General features: G+C 34.7%; 1 protein-coding gene across 1 annotated transcript; it reads left to right on the forward strand.

Moving 5' to 3' along the window:
- Window positions 1–816: 816 nt before the first annotated feature.
- LOC129002616 (ATP-binding cassette sub-family F member 3-like) lies at window positions 817–15077 on the forward strand. Its single transcript, XM_054430558.1, has 15 exons — window positions 817–969; window positions 2239–2347; window positions 2872–3046; window positions 4087–4158; window positions 5006–5157; window positions 5654–5758; window positions 6697–6855; window positions 8252–8452; window positions 9051–9216; window positions 10142–10332; window positions 10684–10858; window positions 11450–11630; window positions 13748–13968; window positions 14240–14422; window positions 14930–15077. The coding sequence occupies exons 1-14, from the start codon at window positions 891–893 to the stop codon at window positions 14393–14395; spliced, it is 2142 nt and encodes a 713-aa protein (XP_054286533.1). The 5' UTR covers window positions 817–890; the 3' UTR covers window positions 14396–14422; window positions 14930–15077.
- The last annotated feature ends 2193 nt before the right edge of the window (window positions 15078–17270 follow it).

The raw sequence follows: 17270 nt of genomic DNA on the forward strand, positions 1-17270 counted from the left end.
TAAATCCGCTCTAAGCAGTACAACCCATGTAATATATACGCTTTTATTCAATATCTTGCATACACTACGATTTTTAAGCGTGGCGACCCTATCATGAACATAACACTTTACCAATAAGTATAAGCATAGATAAAACATACTCCCTTGTATGTTTTATCTATGGTATAAGCTTATTACTTGAGTACTTACTTACTTACTATTGAGTTTATTGAAAACAACGATTAAATTCATTATATAATAAATTGATATTAATTGTACAGTGCTGGCCAAATTATTAGACTAAAATTCATTTTTATAGTTATTTGGTTTTTTTTAGCCAAAAAACTATTTTATTACTGGTTAAAGTACATATTCTTATTTGTGTGTTATTTTTAAATATTATAAGCTAAAAATTCTGTTTTTTTATTTTCACAGGTGGTAGCCCTGAATTATTTCTTTATTTTTGCTGTTTTTACACCAAAGGCAGGGGTGCCAACTGCAAAATTAAAAAATGAAGTTTTCAGCTTATACTATACTTAAGTAACATACAAAAGACATTTTATACTTAAATAGGCAATACAATAATTTTTTATGCAATTTTTATGTACGAAAAATATAAAAAAAAACATGAAAAAAATGCATTAGCCTAATAATTTGGCCAGCACTGTAACGTCTAAATTGTGTACTTATTCAACAACATAATTTTCCACTTGCCTCTTTGAAATATTTTCCTTAAAGTCTGGTGGAATTTAATTATAATGGGGGGGAATTTACCGCCAGCTGATAGCTTGATGATGAGGCCGTCGGCCGAGTGCTTGATGTCTGCCACTGCCAGCCGAGCCAGCTGCCTCCAAGTCTGTCAACGCCAAGCAAATTGTTGACTTCTTGGTTGTTGATTAAATTTCATTCAAATGAAAATGTCGAATTTCGGGGAACTAATTAAATCTGAATTTCCCAAAATAGACGATGACCTTTATGGCTACGTTGAAGGTAATGTGATTAAGATATAAGATTATTTCAAACATAATCCTTCTACCTGAATTATTACACTAGGTTAGTTATGGACTATCCTAACCTATAGAACGGGGCATTGGCGATTTTATATAATGCCTTAGCCACATTGCTATATTTTTGTTGGATTTTGTTTCTAAATTTTAAGATATTGCTAGGGACGTGAGACAAGCTAATTGTTTTTTTGTACTGAATGGTGAATAAATCTTTTGAATCATTGCCAAACCCGGATAGGTTAACTTACTTACAGATTGTAAAGTACTGTAAACTTTATTTAAATTGACTTTTTTTATGTCTTTTGTGCACTGTAATAAAATTATGCGAGGCCTAATATAAGGTTCTTAAATAATTTTTAACTTTTCCATACAAAGATTAAGCCAAGTTTGATCTATTTATGTTTGGCGTTTGATTGAATTCAGTTTTTCAAGAGCTACGAAACATAAGATAAAAGTTTAGTTAGGTACGGTACAGTAAAACCTAAGCTTTTGAGAGGATCGGAAGTTTAAGTAGGCCTAGGCCTATTTATGACATTACATTTGGTCAACCAGCATTAGGCTATATAGGCCTTAATCATAAAATAACTTAATAGTTAACTAGGCCTAGTGAACAGGCCTGCGTTTAGAGAATAATGAGTAATTTAATTACTAAATATTGTTACAAAGTTTGGCAACACTTTGTTCTCTGACTCCATTGTGGTTATTAATTTTTACAATCTAAAGTTTGAAGTTTGGTTTTTGGCTATAGTCCTCGCCACCCTAAGTTGAGGCAGCCCAAGGTCGCACTATATCTAGTGCGGGCTAGGGCCGCCTCAACTTAGGGTGGCGAGGACTAAGTTAACTTATAGGCTATGTTTTGATTATTGATCAAATCGATATTTTTATGTTTGATATACGATGGAATTGGATACCGGTAGCCTATCAAAGTTTTACCCAACATTTTAGGTACCGGTACGCTACTTTTTTGGGATTAAACTTTAAACTTGATATAATCTATTTAAACTTAATACTTAATACTTTCTTATTAAATGGCGACCATACAAAGTAGGTAGGATATTAGCCAAGTAAGTTAGTACCTACGTTATATTATGTACCGGTACCTATATAAAGTATATATAAAGGTATATATTATGTAAGTAAGTATGTAGTATGTATGTATGTATCTAAGTATTATCCCATTCCACAATATCAAAACAGTTTCTGTTTAACTAAAGCCTTGGCTAAATCAACTTTTTGGTTATTATTCAACTAGGAGTACTGTCTAATGGCGCTGAAGACTTTGAAGATAGTGAAGAAGTCTATGAAGCCATCGGTGGTCTGCTCCATCAAGTTGCTTGTGACAAAACGGAGGAAGATATTAGGTAAAGTATTAACCAAGATATAGGCTATATTAATCGGCAATCATGTTTCTCAAAAACAATTTTTCTCAGCTCTTGTGTATCACTGGTAAAATTTATGCCTAGGCCTACTTTTAGATAGATATTTTAATAGCCTACATGTGTTTTAAAAGTTCAATTTAAATAATTACCAATAAATTTCACACTAACTTTTTAGAAGTGTGACAATATTATGGATTAACCTTAAAATGAATTAAATTTATTAAACTCAATTTATGCAACATTTTTTCTTCTAAATTGTCTCTCTTTTTAACGTTGATGTCAGTGACATTTTACACTAGACTAGAAACAATTAACAGTGAATTGAAATTTTGTTTTTAGGGAAAGCGATCCAAACCCATGTGTTTTGGAATCAAACCCGTTTCTCTCGCACCGAAATCCGAGACTCTTAACAATCTGTCAATTCTGTTGATTGATTTATTAATATTAGTAACAATTATTGTAAGTAATTTAATCATAATTTTTTATGCTACGGTCTATTTTGACAGGGATATCTGCAATAAGCTGATGTGTCTAATGAAAGGAGATAAGGCCATTCCTAATGGAACGGCCAGCAACAAAGTATTAGACGCACCAGTGCATCTAGCTTCAATGGCTGCCAACCTTGAAACTGAAGTTGATGAGATCAAGAGCATCTGGGTTATGCAACGTGATGACGGTCTGGTTCGTAGACATGCTCTTGTTTTCTTTTTACTAAATTTTGCGTGGTACTTTGGTATTATACGGAGGCCACCCTTATACAGCGCGCTGTGGCGGTTATGTTAGGTTGGGTTATCATAAATGAAAAGAACATATTCTAATGGACTTAATTTCCATATTTGACATGATTACTATTATCGGCCTTTAAATTTGAGTTTGAGTCCTGCCTCCCAGAAGGCAGCGATGTCAGCGAAGCATACGATCACTAAACATGTATGCCTACAGTAAACATAATCTAGTTTAAATATTTTTCTCAGACTTTGGAAAGTATGGACAATCAAGCAAGATATACACTCATTTCAAGAATCTGGCAACCACAAGGTAAACTAGTTTATTAATAATTTGTTCTTGAAGCTGGAATAATACACAACTTATAGAATTTATTTCTTACAGAAAACCCAAGCCACTTGGACTAACTATTGTCTTTTAAGAGTCCTTGGAGCCTAGAAATTCTAACTCATAAAACAATTAACTTGCCTAAAGAACTTACAAAGAAAAATTCTTATCTCACTGTATACACAGAAAACATACTACTATAACCCAGAATGCCAACCGCATGGTAAAAACCATTAAGTGTTTTGAGAGAGCTTTGCCTGTCAATCCGTAGGCAGCGCCACCAGCTTTGCTATGCTGAGTGCATGGCAACGCTGGTGGCGCTGCCTACGGATTGACAGGCAAAGCTCTCTCAAAACACTTAATGGTTTTTACCATGCGGTTGGCATTCTGGGTTATAGTAGTATGTTTTCTGTGCTGTATACTAGAGTATTTAAAGTACAATCACTCTAGTGTTTGCAAAAATAATATTTTTGGATGGTAAATAACTTTTCAGCGACTGTTTTAAATTAATTAAATCAGCATTGCTCTTATGGCGGGCAAATCCAAGATGGCCGTTAGCTTCCATGTAGTCTTAAAGGCATAATTACCTTATAACAGAGCTGTAGAATGTTTTTTATTTAATTGCATTCATTTCAATGAAGCCTTTTGGAATGTCTTCTTTTTTTCAGAAAGTGGATGCTAAAAAATTGGAGAAAGCCGAAGCAAAACTACAACAAAAACAAGCTGCAAGGGCCGATTTGGTAAGTGAACTTTATCTTTGTGCCTTACGATTTTTTGCAAACTTTTTGGTTTCTCCAAATAGGAACAGGACTTTAATACTTTCTACTTAACATAAAATGTTTCTCGTATTTACGTCCAGTAGCTGTAAAAAAATTAGCTTATTTCTCTTGACATTTGCGCTATAAAATGGTTTGGCATAGCCAATTTTAAAAGTTATAAAATTGTTTAGTTGTTAAAATCCTAAACTTTCTTTCCAGTACTTATCATGAGTACTTCTATCTAATACTTAAACAGAACTTGACTACCACGTCTAATAGACCACTCAAAAAGGTGTTTAGCCTAACCAATAAAAACTTGTCGCTCCATTCATCTTGTCTATTTCTATGATCTTCTGATTTCTTTTATTACTTTCCGATAAGAATGTCCCAAAACCTTCATGAGGTTTCCTCATAATTTTTTTAAGCTAACCGTGTCCTTTTCTATTCTTACCAAATGGCCTTCCCCTCAGAGTTTCTTAGCAATTTATTCATATCATTTGCCTCTTGAATTGTTTTTTTTTCTATTCTTATGTTTGAAAATCAATATAATGTATAGGTTACTTTTGTTACCTTTGTGGAAGACAGAATATTTGTCAACGAAGCTACCTAAACCTTGAAACTATAGTTGTCAGAAGAACTGTAGGCCTAAAGATTGACAACGTTAAAAGGTAGCATTTCACCAATTCATTTTGTATCTATACTTACAATCTGTTTTTATTTTGCTACTTTTCTAAGTCTTTATCTAAATTGTGTCCTATTAAAAATTGCCCAACTACAATCCGTCAGCATCCATATGATGTGTTTCTTGAAGTTTTTTTTTGTTGTCCAGGTACATAACAGACCACCCCCGGCTCCTGTACAGCTACAAACAGCGACGGCTTCTCAAGTAACCAGCAAGAAAGAGGCGAAACTAGAGGCTAAGGGGAACAACCGTGCGCAGGACATTCGTATAGAGAACTTTGACATTGCCTATGGTGACAGGTTAGTTGATACTTAAGGCTACTGTAATGCAAATTTAGTTTTCATAGCTGTACAACTGGCATTGGTCTAGTTCCAAGTAAGGAAACCCATTGTGATTGGTTTTTAAGCTCACCCTTTTGATTTCCTGTCAGAATATTGCAAGATTTCTCAAACGCTTGTTATTTCGTTATTTGGTTAAACTAGTTTAAACCTAGATAATCCAGGGATTCATACATACACAAAGAGAATGACTATTGTATCTCGACTTGGTGGCCTAGTATATTTTGTATTGATGAATGCACACATTGGAAAACACTTATTGAATAACTAGAGATATGACAATAAAACTGATTTTTCCTTCTAGTGTAGGGCTTCTTCAGAGAGAATACTGTACAAACGAAAAACCCTGTTTCTTGTACCACGGTAGACTTTTTCCCATTTACGTAAACATGATGTCCTAAAAAAATATAAATATATTAGGGCCTAATTAGTATTTAATAAATGAAATTGTTTACAGAGTTTTATTACAAGGAGCAGACGTTGTGTTGGCGTTTGGACGAAGGTACGGACTATGCGGGAGGAACGGTCTAGGGAAAACGACGCTACTTAGGATGCTTTCAAGGTAAATTAGACACAATTTTGCTTTTTCATGTACCTTGCATGCAATGTGTTTATTTTAGATTATCTCTTTTTCTAACTAATAATATTACTTTGTAAATTGTTTCTGTGATTATAGTTAGCTCAAACTGGTTATTTTTAGCAGTAGTGGAAAAGTGTTTTAAAATAAACTTTTTTGTGGGTTAGTCGCAGTTAGGCCTATTATCATTGCGATCAAAATGAGACGTCACCTAGATATGTATTTTAACCAAAATATGAGCGAAGGATGAGTGTGGTATAAAGTGAAATGATCTGTGTAGCTTTGTTACTGACTAAGATCAGCTGTTTCATTAGCCAGGGTCATTCATTGCAAGCCCAATGATCAAGTACAGCTGGGTCCAGTTTTGAACCATCTAAAAGATAAACACTTTTCTCAGGATTAAACTACTGGTGACCTAAATACCAGCAATATGTTTTGAATGTTTTTAAAACAAATATATACTTATTTCATTTGCCATTGTAGTTTTTTTATTATAAGTGAAATTCTTGATTCTTCTACTAATTTTTGTAAGTTTGATATTGTTTACTGTTAAAAAGAATCCTAAGACAAATTTTGAAAAGAATTTACTGACTTGAGATATTCCTCATTTTGAGCTATATGCATACAAGTTTTTTAATGTGGTTGGTTCTCAAAATAGAATCCCAACTATGACAGATTATTTGGCATTTAATAAATGGTCCTGGCTTAAGAACCAACTTACTATAGTTAGTATTCAGTAACAATGCTTTTATTTTATCCTTCAACCGTCTTCACCTTAAAAAAGGGACTGTGGTGTGTTGGCGGATATAAATCTATCTCTTCTACGCTATTTTGCGTAAAACCAACATAGTTATTTGGTTCATTATATATTAAACTTAAACACTTCCATTACTTGTGACACCTAAATGTACTTGCTTGTCCAGTGGTCAGTTACGGATACCCGCTCACATATCCGTGCTGCACGTGGAGCAAGAGGTGGTGGGTGACGACACTCCGGCACTGGAGTCCGTCCTGCAGTGCGACTTTGCTAGGGAGCGGCTGCTGCAGCGCGAGAAGGAGATCACAGCGGAAATAAACGCAGGGTAAGTAAACTAACTTTGACCTCCAGAACCTGTACAGTTTTTGTGGTGTTGACTGAATCGTCAGATGAGATTAACTGTCAGATGTTTCACCTTTGTTGTAAAATTAGGCTGTGTACTGGTAAGAAATAAAGTAGGCTATTAAAGTCAAGTAAACTTCCAACGTGAGCTTCAATTTATATTTTAGGTAACAGAATCATTACAATTCTTGTGACGTTTCTTGGATTGTCAGATCAAATAAAGAAATTATTTTTACAAAACTAGTATAAACATCTTGTAGGCCAACAGTTTACTTCACTAAAGCCGGGTTTTCCTAGGCGCGGAGTCGGCGAGCGGAGAGAGGAACGCGGAGAGCGGACTCCACTTGTCTTAGGCAATTTAATGTTACTGTTTTCCTAGAAGCGGAGCGGAATGCCATGTTAATTTCAATTCCGCTCTCCGCATTCCTCTCTCCGCTCGCCGACTACGCGCCTAGGAAAACCCAGCTTAAGTTGTGAAAGTCATAAGGCCCAAGAGACTATTATAAATAAATCATTTTTAATTTCCAGATTTTGAATAATTAACACAGTTGAAAATAATCAACCAAGAAGTCACAGCTGGAAGTAAAATGATAAAAGTATAACAAAATAGCTTTAAACTTAAATGGTAGAAATGGGAATACTGCTAAATAGAGTGAATACTGAATTACATGGATTTATTTATTTATTTATTTTATATACTAACGGAACATCTCCAATTTTATAGACTGGACATAACAATATTTCTCTTAAGTGACTGTAGAATTTAAATACATTTTTGTAAACATTTCAACCCAGCAATACATATGTAACAATAACAATAAATATGTATAAATATAAGTATAACAACAATAAATATATAGTAGTTAACAACAACAATATAAATATATGAAAAAGTAAAGCAAATCTGAACATTTAATGGATGCCTGCAACAAATAACAAGTTTTTTACAGAGAAAAAAGGAAAACAGTCAATATATATTCAATTAAATAACAAACAGATTAACAAGTGATAGAATATATTGGATTAGTTATATATTGACCTTTTTAGCAAATTTTCCATAGGGAATAAGCTATTACCGTAGGTCTCATTGTAAGACCTAGACCGAGGACCGATTTTTGTTTGTTTTTATTTCCTCAGAGGCCAAAAACACCATCTGTTTCAATTCATATAAAAATATCTGTATAGGCATAAATGTGTCTGTTAGCACAATAACTAGAGTAACACATTTGAATTCAATTATCAAACTCGGTCATCAAATCAGTTTGAGTCTCTATTTCTGTTTGCAAAAAATCTATATTTTCCCTGGTCTTTACCCTGAATGCTGAATACTGAATTGCGTAGATTAGTTTAGTAATTTGACATGTGATGACTGTATGTAGGAACACGGATCCAACACTACCCTCGGAGCTGACGGAAGTGTACACTCAGCTGACGTCCATGGAAGCAGACAAGGCTCCGGCGAGAGCATCCGTCATCTTGGCAGGTCTCGGGTTCAGTGCGGAAATGCAGCTCAAGAAAACCAAGGAGTTCAGTGGAGGTTGGCGTATGCGTCTGGCACTCGCTCGGGCTCTCTTCTCTAGGTATAAACCTGCTCTTACAATAATACATCTCCTTGTTTAAGTTTTCGCCAGTTTTACATAGTTGAAGTTAGCCACCAACAGATTGTGCTGATGTAAATTACTGATTTTCTGTCGAATACACAGACTTTTAGGCAAGTAAACCTGATAGGGTGACATATTGTAAGCTGTAGCTTCATTGATGTCACGTAAACTATCTCAGTTACAACAAATAAGTTAGAAAGTACTGTATAATTAAACACAAGAGCAATATGTGCCTGCCTGACTCAACTGTGTTCTTCTTTAATAAAAAATGGTGACAGCTGGAATCCGTTCATAAAGATGGGATATATTCTTCAGCATGCAAAAGAGTCAATGCTGAAACCTAACAATATTACTACAAAAGCCAACAAAAGCTGAAGAAGTGAAGAATTATTAAAGAAAAACCACACAGCTTGTAGCCTATAGTATGTACAGTTAGTCAAAACTGTAAATTTTTCAATGTTGTTTGTATATGTAATCCTATTTCTAGAGTTTTGAACATTGCAATTGCTATGTCAGTGGAATACCACATGTGTGGTAACTTAACACCAAGAGATAATTTCTTAAATTTCTTCTTCAGGCCAGACCTGCTACTTCTGGACGAGCCGACCAACATGTTGGACATCAAGGCCATCATCTGGTTGGAGAACTACCTCCAGAACTGGCCTACCACTCTGCTGGTAGTCTCTCACGACAGGCACTTCCTGGATACCGTCCCCACGGATATCCTACATCTACATTCTCAGGTAGCCTTTGATTACTGCAATACATCTCACGTTAGGGGTGTTTGGTCAAAAAATTAATTATCAAAATTAGATTTTCATTAGATTAAAGGAATTGAATTAGAAATTGAAATTTTTTGAGCAAAAAAATTATTTTTGACTTGCGGGGCTTGAAAATGGTCATTTTGTCAAATTCTGGTACAAACAATCTGTGAGTACCTAATAAATATGCTTAGGAAGATTCTTGAAATAAATTTCATCCTGGAATTCAAAAAATGGCGATTAACTTGTCACTTCAAAATAGAATTAAGAATACTAAGACACAATTTTAATCCATTTAAAGTAAGTCATTGTGATGTACTTAAACACTATTTACTTGCTGCAACTGTTTCAAAGTTACTTTATTTACTTTGATATGTAAGATTTGTACATTTATCTTTGGAAATCATCTTCTGCAGTCAATAGGCAGTCTACACTATACCCCACTAATCACCGGGCTAAATGTGGCGGCATATGTGGCGAATTTGGGGAACTAACTAAGCCCATCGTCAGAGTACCCTCGCGCCCATACAGCCAGTTTTTTTGTAATATTAATGAAACTAGTTTATTGAACAGGTGTGCAGGTGAACAGGGTGTGTCAATGTCAGTTATTAATTTCTTGCAAATGCAGAATTTTTAATCAAGCCAAACTAAAAGTACAATTATTGTAAACTATAGCTTATAGTTAAAGTCACACTAACTACCATAGGGGAATATAACACTGAGGGAGAAATGATAACCATGTATGGTGTTATTTTTTTACCAAATTAAATTAAGTATCATATAACACAGACGCTTTTAGGGAAGGACTGCTTTCCACAGTTCAAAAACCGTTCTTCAACACAGATCTCATAGTTGGATGAACAACATGAACGGTTTTCTGTATTGACCTGGCCTTACGTAATTTCAGAGGATAGATCCGTACAGAGGTAACTATGATGTTTTTGAGAAGACGAAAACGGAAAAGCACCGCAATCAACAGCGAGAGTTTGAGGCTCAACAGCAACACAGGGCTCACGTACAGGAGTTCATCGACAGATTCCGATACAACGCAAACCGAGCGTCAAGCGTACAGAGCAAGATCAAGATGCTGGAAAAGCTGTGAGTATTTGATGGCCTAACAGCTGTGACAGTGTGCTTCAGTGATCAGATAGGTCAGGTTACCTAATCTTTTAATATATAACCAAACTAAACTCTATCTAATTTGTAACCTAACAAAACTAACCTAGTATAACTTAACCTAATTTAATGTACCCTTATGTGTTCAAACCTAATGTACCATAACTTAATTCAGCTGGGTGTAAACAAAAGTTATCTTTTGGTTCTAACTTAACGTAACCCGATCTTCAGTAAGGAATTTGTAGATGAACATTTCACGGTAAAAACGTGATGGTGAATAAACGTAAAAGGTTCAAAAAATGTTTTCCCTAATAAAATCATGTCTCTCCCCAGGCCCGAATTGAAGCCCATAGAGAAGGAAGTGGACGTCACGTTAAAGTTTCCCGAGGTTGAGTCGTTGTCGCCTCCGATCCTGCAGCTCAACGAGGTTAGCTTCTCCTACGTCCAGGGTCGACCAATCCTGGCCAATGTTAACTTAGGAGCCACGTTAGAGTCTAGGATATGTATTGTAAGTAACCCTTCATTTACACATTTTGTAATATATTTAGCCAGTGAAGTTGAATACCTTGCATTTTGTATTTTAACCAAAAAAGCGAAGGGTGAGTATAGAATGATGACTCTGTAGGCGGTAATACAGTCTACCCAAACATGATTTGCGGAAGAAAACTGTATTCATTTCCCTATGTTTGTAGAAAGTACCCAAAGAACATGTTTTATGACGACTGTTTTTCATGACCAACTGTTTATTTCAAATTCTATTCCCATTATTAATAGTTTTGCGATGTGTATGTTTATTGTTTTCTAAGTTTGTTTACAATTTTAATTTAATACAGTTAAATCTAGCTTTGATACTATCCTTTTGTGATATTATTTTAAGAAGTCTGAAAAACTTAAATAAGATCACTCTTGGATAGAGACCTGACTGAACTTCAAAATTATAAAAATGTTGTCTCTTATCCAACTACTTAATTAGATAAGACTATTTATTAGGGTGATTTCTATTGTTGACAAAATCAATCACATTGTTTAAAGACGGAATAAATAACTTGTATTCATTGTTCATTGGTCCATGAACATGTAAATAAAGTGCATTATTTAGGTTGGAGACAACGGTGCTGGTAAGACAACCCTGCTCAAGATCATCATGGGTATCCTCAGTCCTACGAGTGGGAGTAGACATGTTCACCGTAACCTCAAGTTCGGCTACTTCAGCCAACACCACGTAGACCAGCTGGAGATGAATACGACGTCCGTGGAACTACTTCAGACAAGCTTTCCTGGTGAGTAGTGATGTGCTTATTCTACTAATCATAACCAATGACTAATCATAACCATCGACCAATCATAACCATCGACCGATCATAAGCATCGACCGATCATAAGCATCGACCAATCATAACCATTAACCAATCATAAGCATCGACCAATCATAAGCATCGACCAATCATAACCATCGACCAATCATAAGCATCGACCAATCATAACCATTGACCAATCATAACCATCGACCAATCATAACCATTAACCAATCATAAGCATCGACCAATCATAACCATCGACCAATCATAACCATCGACCAATCATAACTATTAACCAATCATAAGCATCGACCAATCATAACCATTGACCAATCATAAGCATCGACCAATCATAACCATCGACCAATCATAACCATTAACCAATCATAAGCATCGACCAATCATAAGCATCGACCAATCATAACCATCGACCAATCATAAGCATCGACCAATCATAACCATCGACCAATCATAAGCATCGACCAATCATAAGCATCGACCAATCACAACCATCGACCAATCATAACCATCGACCAATCATAACCATCGACCAATCATAACCATCGACCAATCATAACCATCGACCAATCATAACTATTAACCAATCATAAGCATCGACCAATCATAACCATCGACCAATCATAACCATCGACCAATCATAACCATTGACCAATCATAAGCATCGACCAATCATAACCATTAACCAATCATAACCATCGACCAATCATAAGCATCGACCAATCATAACCATCGACCAATCAAAACTGGCTCATTAGACTTAAAAAAAATATCAGCTGACTAATTTATGTTTCTACTTCTCTTTGAGTTTATCACACAACTTTTGCACAATGGCTTTGAATTGTAAAAGTTTGTTGACTATTTATCGTTCATTGATAACCAGGAATTGTGCTTAACATTTGTAACAAATATTAATTGCTTTTTTTACACATCTAGTATCTTAATGTATTTTTGTCAAACAGAAAGTAATTTAGATATAAAGTGTTTCATTTCTGATCTAATAGTTTATTTTATTTTTCATTGTGAAATCAATCAATAATATATTAACAAACTAAAACCACCTACCTTTTCAACCAAAAATTTAAGATTTAGGTAAATCCTGAGGAATTTTAGTTTCTAATCAGTTCTATGTAAAAATTCATGTGTCAACAAATATAGCCTGCTAATTAATTGGTTAGAATGATTTAAGGATCTAACCTTGAACTCCACATGCTGAACCATTGACTAATTAATCCAAGAAATTAGAACAATTAGGATGATGGGTTAAACACTTTTGCTTTTAAATATGCCCAAGAAAAACTGTGGCTAATTATTCAATTATTTGTATCAACTAATGGACAGACAGCAGACATCACTATCTAGTATGAGGTCCATTTAATTGTTTAAACCACGGAAAAGCGAGTAATATATTAAATTAGGCCAGTATATGATAAAATATACCTTTCTTGCTTGGAGTTTAATTTACTGAAAGACTATTCACATTTCCTGCATTACAGCAAACTCCAAGTTTCCTGGCTGCATTCCCATTGGAATCCCTTTGAATTTTCAGGTAAAAAAGTATTTTTGGGTCAATCAACTTAATGTAAACCAAACATTTTCAAATTCCAACCGAATTTAACCAAATTTAGAAATGTTAAATGTTGGATTTATATTTTACCCTCCCGGCTCCTAGGCACTATGTATAACTTTTAGTTTCTTTTTATAACCATAATTAGGTACAAGGAAAAGAAACTGTCATATTAATGTACTTTTGATATCCAATTTCTACATGAACCATTTTCCTTTTACTATTGTCCCTCCTGGTCTATTTAGAACATATTGTCACCCTTTCTACTTGAACAATCAATTATATGAACTTAAGCTGGTTGGTTAATCCTTTTTCTCATTACTCAGATTTACACTCAAGTCGGACAATAGATCCGAGGTTGGTGATACAACTCTTTTATTAATTCCTATTCCTACCTTCCGTAGCCCTATCCTAACCTATAAATTGTAAACTGTTCCAGTAGACTCAGTGCCAACTGAGTTTTCTGGCTCTGTAAATTACAAATTTACATCTAATCAGCTGTTTTACCCCCCAGGCAAGTCAGTAGAGGAGTACAGACGACAGTTGGGTTCCTTCGGCATCTCGGGCGATCTTGCACTACAAACAGTAGCCAGTCTATCGGGAGGACAGAAGTCTCGGGTGGCGTTCGCCAGGATGTGCATGGCCGTACCTAACTTCCTAGTGCTAGATGAGCCTACCAACCATCTCGACATTGAGACAATTGAGGCACTCGGCAAAGCCATCAACAAGTATACGGTAAGAACTCTTGATGTTTAAAAAATCAATATATTTAGGATTGATTGAAAATATAGACTTATATTCTGTTTGATAAGTTATAAAAACTATACTTCTACTGGTGATTTGAGAATTAACTTTGAGATTATAAATCGAGTTTGAGATTGAAAATTCTTGGAGTTTACTATAGCTAAGTTCATTACGCTTTCAGTCATCCCATGCGTTTACATTGGTAAGGTATTATTAAGTAGAAACGTTATTGCAAGGATAAAGGATGTTCTTTGTGTCGCAGGGAGGAGTGATCCTCGTATCTCACGACGAGAGGTTGATTCGCATGGTGTGTCGAGAATTGTGGGTTTGCGGGCAAGGCTCTGTACGCAGCGTGGAGGGAGGCTTCGACGAGTACCGCAAGATCGTAGAGAGAGAGCTGGCGGAAGCGGCGAAATGAACTCCCAGGGTACCCGGTGAATTTTTGGTGAGTGAAATTGACGCTAGTAATGTTACGTAAAGTGCAATAAAACCTCTGATTGTCAACCTCGAAAACGAGACTACGATGGTTAACTGATAGATGGATAACAGATATTCCTCTAAGTTTGATTCTGGAAAGAAATAACACTATTCATGTGAATTACATTCAAAATATTTTTTTACAATAATTCCTATATGTATATGTTTTAAAGATGTGCGTGAAATTTATAACTGTCTTATGGGACAGGTATCGTTCTGTAACAGTTCCGTGCTGTATTCCATACAATATAGTATAACTTTCTAAACAATAGTATTTTTTATTCCTTTTTGAAATTGCATAGCCTATGCTAACTGTGACAAAATGTGGTGGAATGTTATGGAAATTAACAGGCAGTTCCTGGGTTGAAAAGAGACCATTTCTTAGCTTTCTGCACAGCTAGAAAAACAGCTGATTCAATTGTACATTTGAAACAACAGCTGACAAACTGTAATTTTTTGTTCTTCATTGTTGCAGAAGGCTGTGATGGGAGGTACAAGGTGGTCGTCCATCTTGGTGATATTACACTGCAATGGAAAGTTTTCTATAACTTATTGTTTTAATTAGCTATCTAAGATTATAACAATTTGTATTTGTATCAATAAATCCATGTACAGAACCCGTAGTTGTGTGAATTTGTGAGAAATACCTAAATAAAATCATAAGTGTGATAATCCAGGTGTTTGGAAATAAAAAATGTCTTTTATGTGATCAGCGAAATCAGAGTAACTGTTAGTATATTCTATTACATTCAAACAATTGAATTTAAAGATTGGATCATGTTGTATGTATTCATGATTAACCGTCCAATAAATAATTCAGTTAATTATTCAATTTAATTAAAATTATGCCACCATATTACGGGAAGCATAAACCTTGAAAGATCTAGATCCAACCCCACTGTATATTTTTTGCAAATACATTTCGTATTTGCATTCATAATATATTTGCGTGTGTCTATAAGAACAATCACTCTAAAAACTCTTTGATGTTAATTATATTTGCTTGCATCAATAATTTGTAAACCAAAATTTCTTTGTATGAACAATCCTGAGGGGACTGAATGACAAGGGGAAGGGTTTTGCCCATTTTTGCATCCATATTTTATCCTTATTAACTATAAATGAATTTCTCTATTGTAAATAAGAATGCATAGGTATTCATTGTTATGGAATTTTATTTTTTAGTTTACATCTTACATAATATCTACAGCATGAATGGTAATGATTTTTTGTTTTCTTCCGGTTACATCTAAGTAAGCGTGTTTGAATCCTGTGCGTAACCACATTTCCATCCGGCATCCTGGTGGATACAGGCGTAACCATGACGGGTCACCAGTACACTGTAACCGTTTTGCAATTAGAGTTTATCAACTAACAAATCTAACTTGAAATTTATAACCTAATCCGTTTTGAAACATCAATCGGACATAGCTTAGTGGTAGCTTCTTGGATTGGAAGCCCATATGGCTTTGGTTTGATACCAGCTGTCTGAATATTATTATGGTTACCAATAATAGCTTTTCCCTATGATACTAGTGAATACTACCACTTTCCGCAGTACTAACCTGATAATTAGACTAATTCTTTAATTACAAGGAAAAAATGTGGTTCGGATTCCACTATAAACTGTAGGTCCCTTAGTTGCCATTGGCTGTATGGGCTATTAATTAACAGCTGTGTCTAAGAAATATGTCGGCCTTAGTCACTAACAAGACTACAAGATCGCACCACTCATCCTACGCTCATCTCCATTCATACTTGGGTTAAAATACCTACATTCGTATGGTCACCATTTCAAAATAAAGTATTAAAGTATTTACAAAAAAACAACAAGAACTTAACTGTCTTTGAATTATTGCAAATACCAGTAGGTCCATGGCGACAAGCATTTAAGTTTTTTTTTCAATTGTACCAAATTAAGCCTAGCTTGCCTAGAGTGAAACCAACAAGTTTATTTATTAAAAATACTGCTTGAGTAAAGAAATATTTCTTTTTTCATTTAGAATTTTTTCCTCAACCGTACAAGTTGGGAAACAAATTTATTTATCGGTAAAAAAGCAGCCTTGCAAGTTTTTTTTTAGAAAGCTTTTCAACAATTAGTTTAAAAAAACCGAATTACCCACATAGATCAAACAATAGTTTTAGTCACAGTTTGTCTTAAACTGTAGAAAATGTGTTAATCAAATCTTAACGTTTTTATTTTTTTTAGTAGTCATGTTTACAAGTATAATTGTAAGCATAAAATGAAAGGTTGGTAAAAAATAAGGAAAAACAACAGTAAATATTTCTCACATACTTTGCACCTGTCGTTTAGAGATTTTCGCTATCAGGAAAGAATATTCGTAAAATATAATGCAAAATAATGAATAGAATAGGTAACTTTTAGGGATGCTAAACAATTCAAATATTTAAAACTTACTGGTTGATTGTGTGCCAAACAGCTTCGTTGGGCTTGCGAAGCCGTAAGTGTCAGCAACAGCAGAAGTACAACCACGGAACTTCTCATGATGAATAACAACTTGACTCAATGCTAATAACTTTTAGTCATTGGAGGATTAACACGTTATTACTAGAAACTCAAGTACCACTCAGGCTTGGATTAAAATGTGTACACATTAATAAGTGTTGGTGGAAATTTTGATGATTAATCGATATTGTAATTTCAACCAAAATTATGGAGAAAACGGTACTTGGGAATTCGCTCCCACTATTCAAATTCAAATTATCTTTATTTATATTATGTACAAAACGTACAATAAATAGTGTCAAGCTTATAATTACTATGTACAAATACTTAACCTAAACAAAAAATACAG

This window comes from Macrosteles quadrilineatus, unplaced genomic scaffold, assembly GCF_028750875.1.
Source record: "Macrosteles quadrilineatus isolate MER2022 unplaced genomic scaffold, UCM_ALF_1.0 Scaffold_9__3_contigs__length_116548681, whole genome shotgun sequence".
Lineage (NCBI taxonomy): Eukaryota > Metazoa > Arthropoda > Insecta > Hemiptera > Cicadellidae > Macrosteles > Macrosteles quadrilineatus.